This window comes from Orcinus orca, chromosome 21 (genome assembly GCF_937001465.1).
Source record: "Orcinus orca chromosome 21, mOrcOrc1.1, whole genome shotgun sequence".
NCBI classification, from domain to species: Eukaryota; Metazoa; Chordata; class Mammalia; order Artiodactyla; family Delphinidae; genus Orcinus; species Orcinus orca.
Window position 1 is genome coordinate 2,958,750 of NC_064579.1, and position 22,080 is coordinate 2,980,829.

The window sequence follows — 22,080 nt, forward strand, 5'->3', positions numbered from 1 at the left end:
CTGTGAGCTGGGTGTGTCCCGTCCTTCCCCAGGAAGGTGAACTGTCGTTTCTCATCCAGCCACCAGCCTTCGTCTGTTTATCATGGAATGGCTCAGGATCTGCTCTGGCCAGACCAGACAGGCTCTGGGATGCGAGAAGGCTGGCGGCCCAGGCTCTGCCCGCAACTAGCTGGCTGTCAAATAACAGCACAAGTGGTTTTGACTCCGTCACGAGAGGGGCAGGTGGCAGCCCCCTGGGCTCTGGGAGTCTCAGCGGGATCACACCTTCTGCGCCCTTTATTCTACTGGTGTCTCCACGCCAGTCGGGGTGGGACACCTCCTTTGCCGCGGGCCCTTTCTCCAGGGAGGATGGCGGGCCTCCCCACGGTTCCGACGGCCTGTGTTTCTCCTCAGAAAGGATTTACCCCTCTCCACGTGGCAGCCAAGTACGGGAAGGTGCGCGTGGCACAGCTGCTACTGGAGCATGACGCGCACCCAGATGCCGCCGGGAAGGTGAGCTTGACCTTCCCTCCTGCCAGGGTGGACCCGGGGCAGAGGGGCAGCTGCACCTGGGTGGTCATCTCTGCCTGAGCCGACTGTGTCCCCCTTGCGCATGGGCAGCCGTCCAGGAAGAATGGCCTCTGGGGAGACAGATCTTTCTGACAGAGGCCTTGCCCTTCTACAAAGACCCGGTGGCCCCTCTGAGCGAGGATGCTGCACTGCCCCATCAGCCCCTAGGACCCCCAGGAATGGAGGTGACCCCCAGGACTGAGGCGGTGACCCCAGGACTGAGGCGGTGACCCCCCAGAATGAGGAGGTGGCCCCAGGACTGAGGAGGTGACCCCAGGACTGAGGCGGTGACCCCAGGACTGAGGAGGTGACCCCCCAGGACTGAGGCAGTGACCCCAGGAATGAGGCGGTGACCCCAGGACTGAGGCGGTGACCCCAGGACTGAGGCAGTGACCCCAGGAATGAGGCGGTGACCCCAGGACTGAGGTGGTGACCCCAGGAATGAGGTGGTGACCCCAGGACTGAGGAGGTGACCCCAGGAATGAGGCGGTGACCCCAGGACTGAGGCGGTGACCCCAGGACTGAGGACGTGGCCCCCCAGGTCTGAGGAGGTGACCCCCCAGGAATGAGGCAGTGACCCCAGGACTGAGGAGGTGACCCCAGGAATGCGGAGGTGGCCCAGGTCCAGCTGGTGTGTTCTTTAGTGACTTCAGCTCCAGACTGGCTCTGAAATGGTGTCAAGCAGATTTCCTGTGTAACAGAAATGATACGGATCCCCACGTGGTGCTGCCTGGAGCCACAGGCATGGCCAGTGGGATGTCCCCTGAGCGAAGGCTGTCCCCTGTCCATCTCCCCGCAGAATGGCCTGACGCCCCTGCATGTCGCCGTGCACCACAACCACCTGGACATTGTCAAACTGCTACTTCCCCGGGGCAGCTCCCCGCACAGCCTGGCCTGGGTAAGCCTCCTGCCCCACCCCGCCCCCACCCGGGACAGCAGGCGGCCGCCACCCCTCAAGGAGGGCTGTGCAGAAGCAGCCCGATTGCCTGCAGTGCGATGGCTGCTGACTGGGAGCCGGAGCGGGCCGGGAAGTGGGGAGCGCTTCTCAGCCACAGGTCACCTCGCAGATGTGGAGCTCGTTTTACACAACTAATGTGTACCCCAAACTGGTGTCAGAGGTCAGCATGTACAGCGTGCTCGTGGATTCCGGGACCAGGGCCACAGCTGGAGAATATTCAGGGCTGGGGGTGAACTCACCAGAACCTTGGAGCGAGGAACCTGTCTTGAATGCGGAGTCTCCCCCCAAATCTGTTTCTCTCTGGAGTTCCGGCTCTGAGATGGTGCCGTTTCTGTACACACGTTACACGTTGAGGTGTGGCCGACGTGCACCCTCACACCAGCCCCTGAGATGCTCAGAGCCATGGGTGGTGCATCGCCCCTGAGGGACCCGGAGTGTAGAGAGTGGATGGGGCTTATGTAAGAGTGGACTGAGAAGGCGCTGTACGAGGTACAGGGATAAAGCTGGGCGCGAGGATCATTTTGGGGGGACAGGCCGTCTCCTGTGGGGTGAGAAGGTGTGCAGGGTCTGTGAGGGGAGGGGGGCCGAGGGGGCTGGTGGCCACGCAGATGAGGGGCGAGGAGAGGGGGCAGGGCTCGGGTGCAAAGGACATCGCGGTCCCTGAGCGCACCACAGTGCTCAGCCCTGTGGCAGGAGGGAGCCATGGGTGGGTCAGTGTGATTCCAGCCGACGCCTGCTGACTTCCGTGGGGACGCAGGGCAAGGCAGGGCGGGGCTTCAGTTCCCCTCTCAGGACGGCTGCTCATCTGGATTCTACAGCCTCCCGTTCCTGCAGACACAGCATCTCCCAGACACCCCTTCTCCTTGGGCTCCGGTCCCGCGCTGTTGTAACAGAGCCCACATCACTGTGTAGACAGCGTGCAGCCCTGCTGGGACATGACTTACTCCTGCTTCTAAAAATAAAACGCTGGACTCGCACCGCTCCTTATATAAAAGACATCAGAACCAGGCTCATGGTATTTAAGGGGAGCTTTATCCAAGCACAAACCCTGCACAGATGGGTTTTGTTTCCATGGCAAAAAATAGTTTCCAAAGCAGTCTGGCAATTTTGTAGAATCTCACATGCAAGTCTCTCTGCACCCAAACCAAACCCACCCCTTTCTAATTTTGATGCTAATGTTGTTTTACTGTTTGGGCAGAGCTCTCTCCAGTGTGCGCATTCCTTTGGACGAGCGCATTTCCTTGGGAAAGAGGAGCCTTTTACTGGCTCACACCGTTCCTGAATCTTCCCCCCACCACCACCCCGACTCTTCTGCCTCCCTGCCCCTCGTCCTTGTCACCTACAGAAGGTCATTCATTCCCTGTAGTCCCAGCTTGGAGAAAGCTCACAGGGGTTGGTCCCTGATCTGAGACTGACGGTTGTTCTTGTATCTTGGTTTTAACTGCGGGTCACCTGGCAGCCTGACCTGGACGGGATGCCGTTCTTCCAGTGCGGACATCCTCCATTGCCCAAGTGGCCTGGACTCCTGATAATGCTAACGTGAATAAGTACTCAAGTTCCTGTCCTTTGTTCAGTAAAAGAGGCCCTAATAATCCTTGCTTCCATGCAGGGAATGGAAGGCAGGCTGCAGTCGGCACCCTAGGTGAGCAGCGGCCTCACCCCATTTCATCCTGACTTGGGAGCTTGTTACGAATGCAGAATCTGGGGCCCCCCCGTCAGAATCTGCACTTTACCAAGATCCCAAGTGATTTCACACACATTCAAGTTTGAGAAGCACAGCTCCAGCTAAAAGACCTGGGCTCTGGAGTCGGAAGATTCTCTGACACTCAGAGAGAAGGATCTCCATTTGGGGATGACTCCAAATCTCAGGCCTGATCCACTGAACCACACCGCTTTTCTTTGCTCCCTTTTGATACAGTACAAAACTCATTTTGTTTAATTAATTTTATTACAGTCAAAATGCCGATCTTGTCAGGGGAACACAACCTACAAAGAATTTAATGTTTTCTCATAACATAATCAAATTTAAAAGGAGGAACAGTAGGATGAATCATCTTACATAATTACTCAGAGAGAATGATTTTTATTATTCAATTTATTCTTTGGGTAGATGACAACTTTCCTTTCCCCAAAATCTACTTTGCAGACAGACGGGTCTCACCGTGTCCCCCAGTGCTTTAAACTGGGATTTTACTGTATTGGTCGGCCCCTTTTTTTCTGTTTCTTTTCCCTGATCAGTGGATCCTGGCAGAATCAGAAATGTTGGTTTCCACAATAAGGCAGTGGCTGGCAAAGGAGATTCAGTTCTGTGGGATGGCCAGAAGGATGCTGGCCGTGGCAGGAGACCATATGCCTTATGCCATCTGCTCTGGGACTGGGTGGGCATATGCTTGGAAGCTCCCGGGTCCGGCACAGGGGTCCTCAGGCCTGGCATCCCCCTTAGCCCTGAATGCTTTGTGGCCGACAACATCAGCCTTACCCATGTGCTTGTTGGAAATGCAGAGTCCAGGGCCTCCCTATACCGTCTGAGTCAGAATCTGCATTTTACGGAGATTCCAAGTGGAATCTTGCTCCAGTTGAAAGAACCTGGAATCTGGAGTCACAAGACCAGACTTGGGTTCTCTGTTGTTTCACTTACTATGTGACACTAGAAAAGGCGTTTAACCTCTCCGAGAACTGGCTTCTTTATCCAGAAAGCAGGGTAGTAATAAAAATGCCTGTCTTACTTGCTGTACGTGGGTTGCAGTGAAGCTCAAAAAGGATAATGTAGGTGGAAGTGGTTTCCAACAGTGATAATCAAAGTAGGCTGCCTGCAGTGGGGTATGGAGTTTGCTCCCAGGCACTGCTTCCTTCATTGAGAAAGTCTTCCTCCCAAGACAAAGGGGAAAGGAAAGCCAGCTGAATAGAGAGTGCACAGTGACGTAGCTGATTTACTGTGGGACCGATCTCGTCATCTCATAACGGACTTAACAGATTTGTGAACCAGGGCACTGCAAAACCATACAAAGGTTTTATTAATTTTATATCTCAATTTTGGAAAGCACCTTCACATATATTATCATATTTGATCCATTCAACAACTTTAAGAACAAGGTAGATGTTACTGTCCTCTTACAATGGCTTAAAAAATACGAAAGGAAGTCTAGTTGACCATCTTGCCCCTAGTCACATGGCCGGTTAAAGTGGACCAAGGACTGACTCCACAGCCCCAGGTCCCTTGCTGGGGACATGTACTCTTAACGCCACCTGACTGAAGCCACCAGGCCCAGGGGGAGCTTTTGGCCCAACATCACGAGGAGAGAAGGGCTCTGTTCCTTTTCCTCTATGAACTGGCTTTGGGGGGCATGTTTCTCACTGTAGGAAAGAGGGCATGGAAGCCTTTCCATTTTACTTGTGTGCCTAGCTTGCTGGGTGTTCTATAGGCCTGCTGCCTGGTTGAATCCTAGCATCTGTTTGGGACAGAGCACCTTGTGCACAGAAGATAGATGGAGAGAACGGGTAGGGCATTTGCTGGCTCTGGGAACCAGAGAAGAACCACAGAACCACAGAAGATAGATGGAGAGAACGGGTAGGGCATTTGCTGGCTCTGGGAGCCTCTCCAAACCAAATGGACTCGGTTGGTTGGTTTGTTTACTGAAATGGCCCTCCCAGGTGACACCAGCCCGGAACCAGGCCTCCTGGCCCCTCCTCAGAGGATCTAAAACATAAGGCATGTGCTAAGCTTGTCAACTCAGCACTCCTGTAACCAGGCTCCGGTGGCCCCTTCTATTTCAGAACGGCTACACCCCTCTGCACATCGCTGCCAAGCAGAACCAGATGGAGGTGGCCCGCAACCTGCTGCAGTACGGGGGCTCGGCGAACGCAGAGTCCGTGCAAGGCGTGACACCCCTCCACCTGGCGGCCCAGGAGGGTCACGCGGACATGGTGGCTCTCCTGCTCTCCAAACAGGCCAACGGCAACCTGGGCAACAAGGTAAACACGCGTCTGCAAATATCCCTACAGACTCAATCACATTGGGGGGTCAGCTGACGACACACTGCATCTCAGGATCAAGCACCTGCTGTGTGCCCCGGTTCTGAATCAGGTGATGCACACGTACACGTGCACGCGCGTGTGTGTGTGTGTGTGTGTGTGCGTGTTCTTCGTTGCAGTGTGTGGACTTCTCTCTAGTTGTGGCGCATGGGCTCAGTAGTTGCAGCTCGCGGGCTTTAGTTGCCCCGTGACATGTGGGATCTTAGATCCCCGACCAGGGATCAAACCCGCGTTCCCTGCACTGGAAGGTGGATTCCTAACCACTGGACCACCAGGGAAGTCCCCCTGTGTAGGTTTTATCTCAGTTTTGTAAATGAATAAACAAGTTCAGAAAGGTTGCTTATTCCAAGATTGCAGGACCCCAAGCCTACCTGATGCCAAAGCTTTGGCTGGTCCTTTCTAAAGAGGTTGACTCAAGAATCTACAAAAAGATCACTACTGAAATCCATTGCATGCTTTCCCAAGTATAGGCCAGTGTCTACATTCAGGAATGTACTAAGTAAGCTGGGACTAAATATTCTTTTTCTGTGAGGAAGATATTGTTTTCAGTGCCAACCTGTCCCTTCAATGGAGTCTCAGTCCAGGGACTGTTGACGTGTGAGCAGGAAACCCTCTATGTGGTGTACCTGGCACGTGGGAGGATGGGCGTGGGAGCCGTTTCCCAGGGGACACCCTCATGGTTTTCATCAGCTTCTCAAAAGAACGCATGACCCAAGAAAGACTGAGTCACTTCTTTTGTTAAACACCAATTTTATTGAAATATAATTCACGTACCATAAAATTCGCTCTTTTGAACTGTACTATTCGGTGGGTTTTTTGGTATATTTGCAGAATTGGACAAACACCACCACTGTCTAACTGTAGAACTTTTCCATCACCCCCAAAGGAAGCCTCAGACCCATTAGCAGCCACGTCCCATTTCCCTCAAACCCCCGTCCCCTGGCAGCTAATCTCCTCTCTGTCACTATGAATTTGCCTGTTCTGGACATTTCGTACAAGTGGAATCATACGATATGAAGAGTCACTTCTTTAGACGACAGATGAACATAATACAGTTTCAGAAAGGCAAGCGTTTTGAGGGTAACTTAAGATTTCTTAAAAGCGTGTGGATCCATTGGCTCTATCGGGACGGCTTTGGACAGGTGACCCCAGGAGGGAACTGTTAGGGCAGGACCATTGTGTTGGACAGGACTCTTGGTTTCTTGCTGGTACCATTTAAATGAGCCAGGAGGAGAGGGGGGTGCCCTGCCCTGAGACATCCCCACTCATCCACATCCACACTCACCAGTCAGGTTACCGCGTTATCCCAAGGATCAGGCAGGGCACCCGGACGCTTGTGACCGACCCAGGACCTGTTCTTATGTGGGCAGCCCCACCTGCCTGCGCAGGCTTCAGCTAGGCAGGCGCACCACTGGGCCTCCCATCAGCCTGGGGGAAGCGCAGACGGCAGGGGAGGGCGAGTGGAGTCTCTGGAGAGGGGGCAGGCCCTGCCCACTGGCTCCGATGACAGAGGAGCTGCAGCCCTGTTTGCCCCACGGTTAGGAAGGCGTGTCGAGCGGGCTCCGGGGGAGGGAAGCCTTTCCTGGCATTTTTGCGTGAATGCGCACGTGTCAGTCAAGGTCGCTGGAGCGTCACCATCCTCGTGAGAAAGCTGTGATGAAAACTCCAGGAATCTGGGGGTTTCGGTCCCAGCAGGATCCTCCACCCTGTTTACTGGCTGGGATGTGCTGATCACAGGCTGCATTTAAATGTCCCATCGTGGTTTACAATGCATTTTCATCTGTTTTCTCAAGTGAGCCTTCCTTTGCCCTTGAGATTCGTCAGTTATAATCCCGATTTTCTCGATAAGCAAACCAAGGCTTTGAAGCTCATCTCGAGTCATGGAAATAGGAAATGTTACCACTGGAAAGGATCATAAAGTTCATCTAGTTCAGAATTCAGCAAACTACGGCCTGGGGTCCAAATCCAGCTCACCACTTGTTTGTACAAATAAAGTTTTATTGGAAGCCAGTCATGCCCATTCATTTACGTGTTGGCATAGCTGCTTTCTCACTATAACTGGCGGAGCTGGGTAGTTGCAAGAGAGACACAAGCCTAAAATATTGACCATCTGGCCCTTAACAGAAACTGTTGCTGACCTCTGATTCAGTCTAACCACCTCATATTTTAGTTAAGGATGGGGGGGGGCGGGGCTAGAAGAGCTTGTCTAAGGTCAAACAACTGGTTGGAGCGTGCAAAGCCAAGTTCGACTCCCAAACCTCAGTGCTCTTTCAGTGTCGCCTGGAATTCTTTCCTGGCTCCAAGCTGATGAACTGCTTTTCCTTTCCAGAGTGGACTCACTCCCCTTCATCTGGTCGCACAAGAAGGTCACGTTCCAGTGGCAGACGTGCTGATCAAACATGGTGTCACGGTGGACGCCGCCACCCGGGTAAGGCCAGCAGCCGGCACTCTGTCCACAGGGACTCCCCTTTCCCCCTGCACCCACAGGCCTACCCACTCTGGCCTCCATCACTGGTCCATCTGAGGATATTGGATACCCCAAGGACCCAGTGGCCCATTCCTGTCTGCCACTTCCTAGGGGCGGCAGTGGAGTTTGAGGACCCCAGGCCAATGGGCTCGCTTTCCAGTGGGGAGTCTAAAAAGTTGGCTAGACCTTTGATCCTCTGTAGTGAAAGGACGTTTAATCATGATTCCAAGCCCTGTCTTACATGAGCAAGGTATCAACATGTCAGGATGCACTAGAAAATTCCGCCCCTTCTACTCGGGCATTTGGCTAAAAGCAGGTCAGCATTCTTTGAGCCTCTGTGTGTGCAGGGAGCTCTGGGGGTGGGGGTTGGGTGGAGGATGACCCAGTGCCCAGCACACAGTGCAATGAGCCTCAAGGCATCTGCAGATGACATAAGAGTCAGGAAGGGACAGCCGGTGTGATATGCGGTGCAAGGGGGCTTCTCGTGAACCCACGGAGCACAGAGGGAGGAGAGGGTGTTTCCATTTGGTGGAAGGAAGAGGCTTCCTGGAAGAAGTGACATTTTGTTCTTTTTCACCAAAAGGCAGCTGTATTCAAAGGAAGGGACAAAGTGACGCCCCTGTAGCCCCAGCCCCTTCCAGCGTCCCTCCGGCACATCGGGCAGCAGTGTGGCGTTGGAGCCTCCCTGAGAAAAATCCAGAGACATATTCTATCCCCAGCTGCCTATAGCTTCAAAAGGAGCCTGCTTGAAACCAAAGAATGTTCTGGGTCTTTGAGGCTTCTTTTGTGGGCCTGGTTTCATCTTTTGGGGTCCTGTCCTGAGAGATCTTATGTTGTGGGTTAGAACTTGGGGGTCCCAAAGCCATCCCATCACTCCAGATCCAGCCTGCAGGGTCTGGGTCCAGATCACCTCTGGGGCCGGGCTCCCCAGGGACACTGAGGAGCCCAGAGAGCCTTGGCTTGTTGGTGTTTGGAGGGAGCATTAAAATATTCAGCAGAATGGCTTTCTTGACAATCACCTCCTCTGCAGACAAAACTCAAATGAACAAATGCCCAAAGCCACCGATTTCTAGCCATGGCCAGTTCCTATAAATTCCATTATGGTACAACTCTGTAACCTAGACAGCCTTCTGGGGAGTTTTTCAGTGGGATTTCAGCTTTCTAGTGGAAATAAGTGTGCAAGGCAGGTCTTGTCTGGGTCGGCAGTGATCTCTGCACTGCTGTCTGTGCTCATCTGAGTCTGCTGCTCTCCCAGGGTCTGCTGGCGGTTCCCTCCTTCTGGGGTTGACCCCTTTTGGCTTCTGTAACACGGGCCTCTCCTGGCTTTCCTCCCTCCTCTTTGCTGCTCCCTCCCCATCCTCTTTTCTGACTTCCCTGTAAGTACTGCCTCAGTCCATGGGCCCCACTTTTTCTCTCCACACTTATCCTGGGGGATGTCTCTCACCTCCAAGACTTTCAACTCCCCTCAGGTGCCTCCTTGCCTTGCCCTCTTCCCCGGGCTCAGTGTCGGTTTCCAGTCACCTACTTAACCTCTCCACTTGGGTCTCTCCTAGTCATCTCACACTGCACTTGACTGACACCGAGCCCTGTCCCTCCCAGGCCCGTGGTGCCCCACTGCTGACCTTGCAAAGGGCCTCCTCGTCCATCCTCTCTTTCAGTCACCACTGTCGTGAGACTTTCATTCCCATCCAGCTCAGAACGGCTCGTGGTGTCCCCCGAAGCCTTGCTGGTCACCCTGTCTCCTCTCTTGCTTTCCAGATGGGTTACACTCCACTCCACGTGGCGAGCCATTATGGGAATATCAGGCTGGTGAAGTTCCTGCTACAGCACCAGGCGGACGTCAATGCCAAGACTAAGGTACTGGGTTGCCTGAGAGCAGTGCCAAGTTCAGATGCAGCCAGGGTCACTCCGGGCGCACTTGGGGCCCCACCACAACTTTCAGCTTTGACGCTGGAGGAGGAAATGGGGATAACGCCTTTCTACGTTGCACACAGAAGACGCACACGCTCTGTGGCAGGTGGGCAGTGCTTTCTCTCGTAGCTAGCTCACCCTGCCAAATGTCTGCCTGCTTTACAGCTCGGATACAGTCCCCTGCACCAGGCAGCTCAACAAGGCCATACAGACATCGTGACACTGCTTCTCAAAAATGGTGCTTCCCCAAACGAGGTCAGCTCGGTAAGTACCCGCCCGGTTCCTGATTTCAGAGACCTGCTCTCACGGGCGGCCCCATGCGCTATCCCTTCACCAGGGAGACTCGGGTCATCCTCCTGTGTGTCTGGGGCCTGGATGGGCTCCCCAGGGCGTGGGCTGTTGGGATTAGTTCCTCCTTCTGGAAGACAGAAGGTTATCCTGGTAGCACTGTTTCCCCTCCCCCCTTTTTATGTTTTTTAAAATATTGTCAAAACCCTTTCTGAAATCTGTGGGAGTGAACAAAGCCAAATGTCTTGAGTGGTGTGTGAGGTTTGGGGGCCTCGGTGTCTTCAGCCACGTCCGTGGTCACTGTTCAGGGTGAACTTCCTGCCCTGGATAACGCGACTGTCAGCTTTACTAGGTTGTCGCCGCGGCCGCTTCCAGCTCAGCAAGCGTGCAGGCCTTTGTGGGTGCGGTTGCTGAAACCGTGTAACTGTGGATGGGGCTGAATCGGAGCGGGGCACCCCCTGGGACCAGAGAACTTAGAAGAAAAGAAAGCCTCAGTATCCGTTTAGTGTCGCTTAGCTCTGCCTTTTAAAATCAGAGTAGAAATAGGCCCCTCCCCTGTTTCTGGTGACTCGTGATTTCTGATTGGCCTGAGAAGAGTTCACTGAAGTATGTGGATTACTCTAACTATTTGAATGCTCAGTAACTGACACCCAAAGAACCGGCCTTGGGAGCCATGGGCAGTACTGCCCGGTGCCCTCCTATTCCTACAACTGCATCTGGTGCCCCCCTGACCCTGACCTTCCCTCTGGCTCTCCTCTTGACCACCCTTGACTTTGGTGGTAAGATCTCCCCTGCTCCCATTCAAGGCTGGCGCACTGTGGCCTCCTCTCGCCCTGCAGCGTCGTTGTGGGCGTCGGCGACACACATCTGGGCCCACGCGTGTGCAGGGGTCTTGCTCTGGGTATGAACGACTGGGGCGTGAGCTCGGTCTGACCTCGCCCTCCCTCCGCTGTTCTCCCCAGAATGGAACCACACCTCTGGCCATAGCCAAGCGCTTGGGCTACATTTCTGTAACAGACGTGCTCAAGGTTGTCACCGATGAAACCAGTGTCGCGGTACGTCTGCTCCTCCCCTGCACCCCTACCCCGGACACACACAGCCTGGCCGCAGGGCGCCCCTTGGGGTACCCCGGGAAAGGGAGCCTAGGTGTCCTAGGATTCCCGCGGGAAGCTCAGAGCCAAAAGAACTGGGGACGGGGCGCGGGGGGCGGGGCTCCTCCTTCATCAGGCGGGTCTTTACTGCCACCTAGCGGCCGGAGGAGTAGGGGCCGCCACCAGACCGGAGCGGGTAGCCCTGGATGGGACCGGGGGCAGGTACCAGGCGCCGGGAAGCTGGGGTTCCGTTCATCCCTCTGCGGTTCCTGCCAGACCTCAGAGACCCTCTTAGCTGTCATTTTCTTCATTTGGGACAAACATCCTTTGCCGTCTCCTTCCTGTCTCCACACTCATAACCAGGTAACTGCTGAATGGGTGAAAGGGCCCACTGCTGTGTTTGGGTTGAAGTCTTTGCTTTTTCTCCTTTTAGTTGGTCAGCGACAAGCACCGGATGAGCTTCCCCGAGACGGTGGATGAGATCCTGGACGTCTCTGAAGATGAAGGTACAGGCTGGGATCAACACCGCGTCCGGGTCAAGTCAGGCTGAAAGGGGTGCTCGGGGCTCTGAACACTCCGGTGGGGGGGGGCCCTGCTGTCGCCCCGGGGCACCTCACAGCATGCCCACCTCTGCCGACCTAGTAAGAGCTGGACAGAACCACGCTCTAAAGATGCTGTCCGTTATCCAAAAGACCCCTTTAATGTGATTTTAGAAGAAGGAAATCTACATCGCAGGGATTAAAATATAAAATCCCACAAAGTTTCACAAATACATGTGTGTCTGCCTATATCATACAAGGACTGTGATTCAACTCAGTCAACTCTCAGAGCTGTAAGGAGCTGTCATAAAATTCCACTTGGTGTGTTCCTTGTGCTTTGAACAAAGCTTGTTTCATTTAAAATCTGGAAGAATTGCTTTTCATAAGCTGCTCTTCTAACCACCCGCTGGGTCGACAGTCAGTCATTATGAAATGACTATAGTTTCAACTTCTGTGGCCACGGGTACTTATGGCACTTTTCCTGCCCCAGGCAAGCCTGTCTTCCCACTGAACTTGGAAGAGAAAGATCGTGATAAAAAAGGGTGGGGCTGGATCAGATTTCTCTCTGGCCCCTTGCATATCAGTAACCCAGGGGTCATGTAGTTTCGTCAGCTAGGCGATGAAAGCTCTCCTGTATCCCCTTTGATGATATGCCTCTTAATTTAACTGACTTCAATCCTATCCATCCTTAAACTTGGCTCTTCTTTGCTTTCCAGGAACTGCTCATATAACTATAATGGGTATGAAACACTTTCTGTTCCCTGTGGTCCATTCTCACAAGTGCATTTCACTCTAAGCAATCCAAGATCTCACTAATCCATCCCTGGTTTTCATAACAATCAGAGCTTGACTAAAACAGGAAATTTCCATCCGTAAGATCCGTGCCCTGGCGGGCGGCTCCAACCTGTCCATGTCTGTGTCTGTGCCCATGCCACTGTGTCTGTGATCATAACTGCATGAGCTGCTGTGATTCCATCCTGTCGGCTCCAGATCACAACGCCAGGACACACTGCTGAGGGGCAGTAAAGGACCCTGCAAGGTCCAGGGCTCCAACTCCAGTTCAAGGAGGCGAGAGAAACAAAGAGGCAGTCTGGTTTGCAGACAGACTTTGAACCTCCTGGTGATGCGCTTAGGAAATAATGAGGGTTCAGCCGCCATGGTTATTAAAGTTCCTAGAGCCTCTCAAAATGGATGGGTTTGGTTCCACAGTTGTTTATTGTTCTGTTGCGTGTGGTGTGGAAAAGAACAGAAGCACCTCTTTCTTTGGTGTCAGTGCACACGCCACAAGGGCTGTTTTGAGGTGGAACTTGTCAGGCAGAAAAAGTTCTTTTTTTTGATGGGACTGTTTTCTTCTCCAAAGCCTGGTGCAGACTAAGATATCAGGGGCTGGCTGCCCCGCTCCAGGTACCAGGGCTGGAGGAACAGGGTCAGGGCTGGTTGAAGACGTTGCTATGGTCCTCCTGGAGCATCTGAGACCTTCCCCCACTCCTCGGGGTGAGCGTTGAGAAGAGCAGCAGATTCCCTCTTTTCTTTTGAAAAAGAAAGAGGGAATCTCCGTCCTGTCACTCACTTAAACTTGTGCGGTTTCAGGGGAAGAACTTGTTGGCTTCAAGGCTGAGAAGCAGGATACCAGGGATATAGATGAAGAGAAAGAGCTGCTGGATTTTGTGCCGAAGCTGGACCAAGTGTAAGTAATGCTCACGCCGAGGCAGGTCAAGGTCCACCCCGGGGACTGAGTAGGAAGATTCCAGAGCTGGAAGGTTCCAGGAAGGCCGAGCCCGGACGGAGCGCTGGTCCAGCACCTTAGGATAAGCTAGCCCTGCACCAGGGGTGCCAGGCAGGCGCAGAGGTCTCTCCTACCGCAAGCCACCCTCTCAGGGGTCCCTGCCCCCCACTGTTCCTTCTCTCCTTGCTCAGTCTCCATACCCCTCCCCCTCTCACACACTCAGCTTCTCACCAGAAAAAATCCACCAAGGGAGATTGCCATTAGAAACCATTGCCAAAAAAGGGCGGGGGGGAGTGTCATTATGGGATTATATGAAATCATGTGTGTGAAACTTTTGAAAATTGCAAAGCACTACAGAATTTTTAAAAGCTTTCATTCAATTAAAAGAATTTAAATAATAAAAAAAAGAAAGGAACTTTTGCCAAGCTGGCCTCAGAGGCTGGCCACGTCCCTCCATTGGCCTGTCCATTAGGGAAGACCCACGGAGGGTTTGTGTCTGCCTGTGTTTCTCATTCCTCCCTGAGATGCTGTGAGCTATTGCGACGTGGGTGCATCGCCATACCCGGGGACTTTGTGAATGAATCTAAAAGTGACAACTTTCTAGAAACACTGAGCCCTCGGTATTTTCTGAAAAGACAGGCGTGTGCCAGCTTGGTCCCAGGGCTTATACAAAATAGGGCAATGGACCAAGGAGAAGGAAAACTATGATTAGTATTTACTGAACTTCGTTTAGAAAGAAACTTGAGACTCGGACCCTGACCACGGAGAACCTACAGATATATTGGTAGAATCAAAACACACACCCAGTGGACAGATCGTGACGCAGAATAAGATGTAATGGCCAGAGCGAGGGTTCCCTCACCAAGGGGTCGAAGGCTGCAGAACAGGGGTGGTGCATGCAGGAAGACTTCCTGGAGGAGGCAGGTCCTTCACTCAGCCAGGACAGTCAGGCTCTGGGGACAGGCATGGGGGCAGAGGGAGGAGGCTGGTCAGTGTGTGAAGGCCAGGATGTACCACATGTGCCAGTGGGATTCAGGTGGTGGCGAGCGGTCGGATCGGATAGGTGATCCTGGGGGTACAGAAGTGTTTCACTAAGGCCTTCCGTGGAAGAGGGGGGCTACTCATAAGGATCATCCCTTGATGTCCCAACGTTCTCGGCACACAGGGTGGAATCCCCAGCCATCCCTCGGATTCCTTGTGTCACACCTGAGACAGTGGTGATCAGATCTGAAGAGCCAGAGCAGGTAAGAAGCATCCTTTCTCTTACTTCCCCTTGGCAGGGAGCAGGTCCCCTGGACAGTGATTGTTTTGAGACGACCTGCAGGACAATAGGAACTCATAGCTGAGAGCTGGCAGCGTTTACCAAGCCCCGCAGGTCCCAGATTCCACGTGTTCTTGGTAGCACTTGTGCTGTCAGTGCTCTTATCCTAGCTGTTGATGATCTGGGTCTCCGAGAGCCGAAGGGCGTGTGGGACACCCTCACGCTGGTCTCAGTGGGGCTGAGAACTGACTCCAGAAGTTTTGGCTCCAAAGCCCATGTTCTCGGGGCCACAGCCCCTGAGCACACGCCTTATGCACCTGTTGGGGCCAAGGGTCCCGGCGCCAGAGAGGGAGCCTGAGGCTGCATTTGCACTCTGTGAAGCTGCGGGCGGCTCTGGAACTCTGAGCTTTTTTTCTTTCACGTCCATAAAAAAAGGGGACAGTTTCTGCCTCACCTTCCTCAAGGGATTACCGGGAGCTTAAAATACCAATACAGATGGAAAGAGGACGTCAAGGAGAGCTGTTCCCGGCGTGGGCTGTTACTCATTACAATACCCTATTTTGTGGCTTCCCTGGATGCCACCTGAATTTGTCTCCAAGATCGGTGGGATGGTTTAAAACAATGTAATTCCTCTTGGTTTAATTTTAGGCCATTTGGCACTTTGTCACCTGGGCAAAGGGGTTTTCTAGGGTAAAAAGAAAGCAGTGTGGTATCTGAAGGTTGGGACTGGCCACCCTGAGGCCCGATCACCGAGCCGGGCTTGTCCGTTTTCCAGCTGAAGCTGGTCTCTTCCCCTGCCACTGAAGGCACGCGCATCCCCTCGACCCGAAAGTGGAGCCAGAGGGAGGCGGCTGTGACGCCGTCCAATCCGCCGTTCCACCCTCGGGCACATCATAGTGGTGTGACGTTGGTGTCACGCCCCGGGTGACATTTGGGAGACCCGGTCAAACGTGGCCCTGGGGCTGCAGTGGCACGTTCCCCGGGGGCCGCCGAAGACGACAGTGAGAAGGTCCGAGCGGACCCGGGTCTTGCTGTTCCCTGGCCAACCGTGCCCTGAGTCCTTGCCTAAGTCATGAACCCGAGGCATGAACCTGGGTCTCCTGGCGTCCCGCTGTGCCCCGTCTGGGGTGGGAGGATGTGGGAGGAGACGGTCCAGCTGGGGAGGGGCTCAGAGTGCAGGGAGGGTGACTACCGCAGGGCCCAGCTGTGTGGTGGGAGCCCTTCCAGATCAGCGCCTCCTACGCTGGGCCCCTTGGTTCACGGCTGAGCCTCCCCGACCTTGGCCGAGACCATCAGCCGTGGCCCGGGGGTGACAGGACAGCTGGCCTTTGTCCCCTCTGCAGGCATCTAAGGAGTATGATGAAGACTCGCTGATCCCCAGCAGCCCGGCCACAGAGACCTCAGACAACATCAGCCCGGTGGCCAGCCCTGTGCACACAGGGTGAGTGGCCGGGGAGGGGCTGGCAGCTCTGGCCCTGCTCGCCCACCCAGGAGAAGCCAACACGGACCCGCTGTGCCCTAGGTTCCTGGTGAGCTTCATGGTGGACGCCCGCGGGGGCTCCATGCGGGGCAGCAGGCACAACGGCCTGAGGGTGGTGGTCCCGCCCCGGACGTGCGCAGCACCCACTCGCATCACCTGCCGCCTGGTGAAGCCCCAGAAGCTGCCCACGCCGCCCCCGCTGGCCGAGGAGGAGGGCCTGGCCAGCAGGGTCATCGCCCTGGGCCCCACGGGAGTCCAGTTCCTGAGGTGAGAGGCCACTCCCACGCCCCGGCCTGTCCCTGCTGCGCTGCGACCACGCAGCCCCAGCCCAGCCCGGGCAGAGGGGAGGCGAGCCTGCAGCCCGCGCCTGTGCTCTCTGTGTCCCGACCGGTCAGAGCCAGGGGTCCCTGTGTTCCTTCCACGGCCTGTTCTAGGCACACGTAGGAGTCTGTTCCCCAGGGGGAGCTCAATGCCCTCAGCGCCTGTGTGACACTAGAGGGGGGATGAAGATGGCCACTTTCGGGGCCCCCAGGGTTTGATTATTTAAGCTCTGAAACGGTCTTCCTAGAAGGCGGCCCTGCAGCATGGCCCCCAAGGACAGGACTGATGGTTTCAGAGGCTCCCTCCTCACCTTTCCCGCAGCAGAAGGGCTTCTCCTTGGAGCTCTGCATCCCTCAGGCACCATGGGCTCTGTGTTGGAACGGGTCTTGCCCAGGAGGCCCTGCCCTCCCGTCTCCATCCACGGCCTGTCCCCGCTGCCAAGCTTTCATCCACCGATTGTAAAGCAGCTGTGAAACACTTTCACGTTGACTTCCCCTTCACATGTGGTCCTCAAAGCCGTCCTCCCAAGGAAATGTCCTTTCACACACTGACACGGGAGGAAGCTGAGGCTCAGAGGGGTTGGGTCGCCCGTCTAGGACGTCAGGCGGGCCCTCGGGGTCAGGTCCAGGGGCAGCTTTATTCTGCTGAGCCTCGGCCGTGTGGCCATGGCAGGAGAGCCCCCTGTGAACTGAGGTTGGGGCCTGGTGGGTAGCTAGAGGGTCCGGGGGTGGGGGTTCTCTGGGACCTGAGGCGGGTCTGTCCGACTGTGAGGACCAGGCTGCAGACGGGACAGCCTCTTTCCAGGCAGGACCCGGCTACTCTTCCCTACTGAGCCCATGGCTGCCGCCCACACGGCACGCACACCTGCGTCCGGGCCCCTCTCCACTGTCCCCTGTCCCCCCAGCCCTGTCATCGTGGAGGTCCCCCACTTCGCCTCCCAAGGCCGTGGGGACCGCGAGCTCGTGGTGCTGCGGAGTGAAAACGGCTCCGTGTGGAAGGAACACAAGAACCGCTACGGAGAAAGCTACCTGGATCAGATCCTCAACGGGATGGACGAAGGTGCGCGAGCCCCAGGGATCCGGAGCATGGCCCTCCTCCTGGAGGACGGGGTTTGGGGTTGCACTTTGGGGTGGGCTGTCGGGGTCTCCCGGAGTGTGGGACCCCCTGAGAGGCTAGACGTGGCCCAGCTCCGGCGCCCGGGCCCCTGCAGCCTGGTGTCCTGTGCAGGACCCCCTGGGCCAGGACCTTTCTCCTTCCAGGTGGCCCAGCCTCCTGCCCCTGCCGGGGCCTGGGGAGGGGGCGCCAGAGTGGGGATCAGGGGCCCTGGGAAGCCACCATGGTGATGGGCGGGCACGGGCCTGTGGTTGCAGAGCTGGGGAGCCTGGAGGAGCTGGAGAAGAAGAGGGTCTGCCGCATCGTTACCACCGACTTCCCCTTGTACTTCGTGATTATGTCAAGGCTCTACCAGGACTACGACACCATCGGCCCTGAGGGGGGCTCCCTGAAAAGCACGCTCGTCCCCCTGGTGCAGGCCACCTTCCCAGAAAATGCTGTCACCAAGAAAGTGAAGCTGGCCCTGCAGGTGACACAGCCTCTCCTTACCTGCTGGGGCCCCATCACCTGGACCGGGTTCAGGGATGGAAGGCGTCAGGGCGCTCAGAGATGACCCTCCTCCCCAGGACATCTCCACCCGTTGGTCTAGGGCCTGAAAAGTCCCATTAGAGCCCTGACCTTGAAGCTCAGAAGAAAGTTGGGTGGGTGAGATAGGGCAGACGCCCTGGTAACTTGCAGAAAACCCCAGATAACGTGTTAAACCACAGGCTTAGCGTGAGGGGAAGCCACTTGGCTTCCTGGAGAGGTGCCTGAAGCAGAGCAAGGCCCCCGGGAGTGGGGAGCAGCAAGGAGATGGGGACGGGGGCTCAGAGAGGAAAGCCGGGCTGGCCGTCAGCAGGAGCGGGACCCGCCCCCCGCCCCCCGCCCCGGGAGCCTTCGCACCTGCCTGGACAGCCGCTCTCTTCCTCCGTCCATGAGCCCCTCTGCTGCTCCGGGGCTGAGTGTGCCCCCTCGGCACTTCACAGGCCCAGCCCGTACCCGATGAGCTGGTCACCAAACTCCTGGGCAACCAGGCCACGTTCAGCCCCATTGTCACCGTGGAGCCGAGGCGCCGCAAGTTCCACCGCCCCATCGGGCTTCGTGTCCCACTCCCGCCCTCCTGGACGGATAACCCTCGGGACAGCGGGGAGGGAGACACCACCAGCCTGCGGCTGCTCTGCAGCGTCATTGGTGAGCGGTGCCCCCGCCCCGCCCCGCCTTCTGGGCAGCAGCTCCTTCCACGACACCTGGGGAGACGGGAGGACACAGAGCTAGGGAGTGATGGGCTCCTCGGAGGGACGAGCAGCTGCGTCCGCGTAGAGCTGCCTTGTCCCCGAAGAGCCCTCTGACCCCGGAGGAGGGCTGCTGCGAGGGGAGGGGCGGAGGGGTAGGTGTGCTCTCGGGGCCACGGCCGGGTGTGCACGTCCGGCGTTGGCTTCTGGAGACGGTCCCCCAAGCCCTTTCTACTGCTGTCACAGGAGGGACAGACCAGGCCCAGTGGGAAGACATCACGGGGACCACCAAGCTCATGTACGCCAACGAGTGCGCCACCTTCACCACCAACGTCTCTGCCAGGTGACACCCCGCCTGCCCGGCGCCATGGGTCCCCGGGCCCCGCGTAAGGGGGCAGCGCTGTCCCCATGGGTGGCCATGCTTAGGCCGTCACCTGCCCACCCCCCCACCGGGGCTGTCAGAGAGGCCACCGCCCGGCTTACAGGCCATTGGATGGGGGAGACGCTCCCCCTCAGGCACTTAGGGACAGGCTCACGGCTGCCCTCTTTTCAGGTTCTGGCTGTCGGACTGCCCTCGGACGGCTGAAGCCGTGAACTTCGCCACCCTGCTGTACAAGGAGCTCACCGCGGTGCCCTACATGGCCAAGTTTGTCATTTTCGCCAAGATGAACGACCCCCGAGAAGGGCGACTGCGCTGCTACTGCATGACGACGGATGACAGGGTGGACAAGACGCTGGAGCAGCACGAGAACTTCGTGGAGGTGGCCCGGAGCAGGGACATAGAGGTAGGGCCTGGCCCCCCTGGGCTCCTGTCTCGTGGCCCGGAGCAGGGACACAGAGGTAGGGGCCTGGCCCCCCTGGGCTCCCGTCTTGTGGCCCGGAGCAGGGACATAGAGGTAGGGGCCTGGCCCCCCTGGGCTCCCGTCTCATGGCCCGGAGCAGGGACATAGAGGTAGGGCCTGGCCCCCCGGGCTCCTGTCTCGTGGCCCAGAGCAGGGACACAGAGGCAGGGCCTGGTCCCCCTGGGCTCCCGCCCAGAGCAGGGACACAGAGGTAGGGGCCTGGCCCCCCTGGGCTCCCGTCTTGTGGCCCGGAGCAGGGACATAGAGGTAGGGGCCTGGCCCCCCTGGGCTCCCGTCTCGTGGCCCGGAGCAGGGACATAGAGATAGGGCCTGGCCCCCCGGGCTCCCGTCTCGTGGCCCGGAGCAGGGACATAGAGATAGGGCCTGGCCCCCCGGGCTCCTGTCTTGTGGCTCGGAGCAGGGACACAGAGGTAGGGGCCTGGCCCCCCTGGGCTCCCGCCTCGTGGCCCGGAGCAGGGACACAGAGGTAGGGGCCTGGGCCCCCTGGGCTCCCGCCTCGCGGGCAGCCGGCGCCTTTGGGACCCAGGGCTATCAGGAGGGCGGCCTCTGCAGAGGGGCTCCTGAGCCATGTCCCTTTAAGAAGCATCAGCGGGAAGCTTCTCCAGAGCCGAGGGACACCATGTGGGTCAAGGAGAGAGCAGGCTGTCAGCCCAGTGATTTGTGGTGCTAGGAGCTGACATTTATTAAAGTTCTTACACCCCAGGTACTTTTAAAAGTGCTTGAGTGGGACTTCCCTGGCCATCCCCTGGTTAAGACTCCGCACTTCCACTGCAGGGGTCACGGGTTCAATCCCTGGTCGGGGAACTAAGATCCCGCGTGCCGCACCGTGTGGCCCAAAGCAAAAAGTGCTTGAGTGGCGTCATCTCCCCTGATTCTCATAACTGTGTGTCCTTTTGTTATCCCCCGTTTACAGATGAGGAAACCGAGACTCAGGGAGGTTAAGCAACTTGCCCAAGGTCACACAGCTGAGTAAATGGCAGAGAAAGGATTTGTCCCAGGAGTCTGACCACAGAGCCCACTTTCCCTGCCACGCCGGGGGTTTTGCAGCACCCAGATGAGGAAGCAGGGGAGGGGCTGGGCAGATGGGGGAGCAGTAAAGAACGGGGACTAGGTTTGAACCTGTTACCCATCCCAGGGTCCTCACTCAGGTTAAGATGTGTGACAAAGCAGGACCTTTCTGAAGATCTGGCCTCAGAGGCTGTGCTGAGCCTTCTGGGGGCTCGGAGGGCCCGGAAGAAGGACCACAGGGCTGGGACCTGCCTCTAATGCTGTTTTGGGCACTAACCAGTCTCCTTGGGCCTCAGTTTCCTCCACTGTCAAATGGGTTCACGATAACGTCTCAGTTGAAAGCATTATATACACAGTAGGGATCATTATATCATGGGTGAGATTAAACCACAACGTGGTCCTCCTGGCACTCGTATAAAGTAAACATTGTTGGATGGTGTTAAAAGAGATCAATGTTTTTCGGAAGCCATATTACGATTTCCTAGTGGAATTCTAGAGTATTCTGATAGCAACACTGACCAACCATGCAGGGACACATGAAGAGTCCTGCTTACTATAAACTCCTCTGAAGGAAGGAAGCATCCACCATCACCTTTCCGGAACAGCCAGTGGGGCCTCCCAGAGCACGGCCCCTGGGGGGGTCGTGGGGAAGCAGAGACGGGAGCGGACAGGCGGGCCCGGGCATCTGGGCATTGCTCCTGACCAGCTGCGTTTGCTTTCCCTTTCCTGCAGGTTTTGGAAGGAATGCCCCTCTTCGCAGAGCTCTCCGGGAACCTGGTGCCCATCAAGAAGGCCGCGCAGCAGCGGAGTTTCCTCTTCCAGTCTTTCCGGGAGAGCCGGTTGGCCATTCCTGTCAAGGTGCGGCCTCCTCTCGCCCACCCCTCGCCCGGGTCTAGAAGTCCGGGAGGTGGAGAGCTCTGAGCCAGCTGGGCTGGTGGCCAGTGGGGTGGCCCCTCACTCTCCCTTTTGTGTGACCGAGTCTAGGTGAGGGACAGCAGTCGAGATCCAGCAGGGTCCTTGTCATTCCTGCGCAAGGCGATGAAGTACGAGGACACGCAGCACATCCTCTGCCACCTAAACGTCACCATGCCACCCTGCACCAAGGTGAGCGCCCTGCCGGGACTGTCAGCCAAACCGGTGGAGAAAGGCCCTGGGCTCTCCCCCGACACGGGCTGGGGCCCAGCCCTTCCCGCAAAGCTCGGGAACAAACGTCAGGGTGTGAGGGCGACGCGCGTGTTCACACCGAGTCCCCGAGCTCCCCA

The 22,080-nt window shown here is 56.6% G+C and overlaps 1 protein-coding gene across 11 annotated transcripts in view; it reads left to right on the forward strand.

Annotated features, from left to right (window-relative positions):
* Positions 1–22,080, forward strand: part of ANK1 (ankyrin 1) — a 211,331-nt gene that overhangs the window by 155,454 nt on the left and 33,797 nt on the right. For 8 of the 11 annotated variants that reach the window (XM_012538780.3, XM_033415392.2, XM_049704180.1 and 5 more), the window contains 20 exons: positions 394–492; positions 1,349–1,447; positions 5,282–5,479; positions 7,869–7,967; positions 9,765–9,863; positions 10,083–10,181; positions 11,168–11,260; positions 11,730–11,802; positions 12,552–12,575; positions 13,426–13,522; positions 14,727–14,805; positions 16,166–16,263; positions 16,345–16,569; positions 17,528–17,682; positions 17,994–18,205; positions 18,702–18,906; positions 19,194–19,290; positions 19,501–19,732; positions 21,551–21,676; positions 21,803–21,922. In XM_012538780.3, the coding sequence (XP_012394234.1) occupies positions 394–492; positions 1,349–1,447; positions 5,282–5,479; positions 7,869–7,967; positions 9,765–9,863; positions 10,083–10,181; positions 11,168–11,260; positions 11,730–11,802; positions 12,552–12,575; positions 13,426–13,522; positions 14,727–14,805; positions 16,166–16,263; positions 16,345–16,569; positions 17,528–17,682; positions 17,994–18,205; positions 18,702–18,906; positions 19,194–19,290; positions 19,501–19,732; positions 21,551–21,676; positions 21,803–21,922 (2,529 nt within the window). The remainder of the gene's footprint in view (positions 1–393; positions 493–1,348; positions 1,448–5,281; positions 5,480–7,868; positions 7,968–9,764; positions 9,864–10,082; positions 10,182–11,167; positions 11,261–11,729; positions 11,803–12,551; positions 12,576–13,425; positions 13,523–14,726; positions 14,806–16,165; positions 16,264–16,344; positions 16,570–17,527; positions 17,683–17,993; positions 18,206–18,701; positions 18,907–19,193; positions 19,291–19,500; positions 19,733–21,550; positions 21,677–21,802; positions 21,923–22,080) is intronic. The other 3 variants (XM_049704175.1, XM_049704176.1, XM_049704174.1) reach the window with 1 other exon arrangement.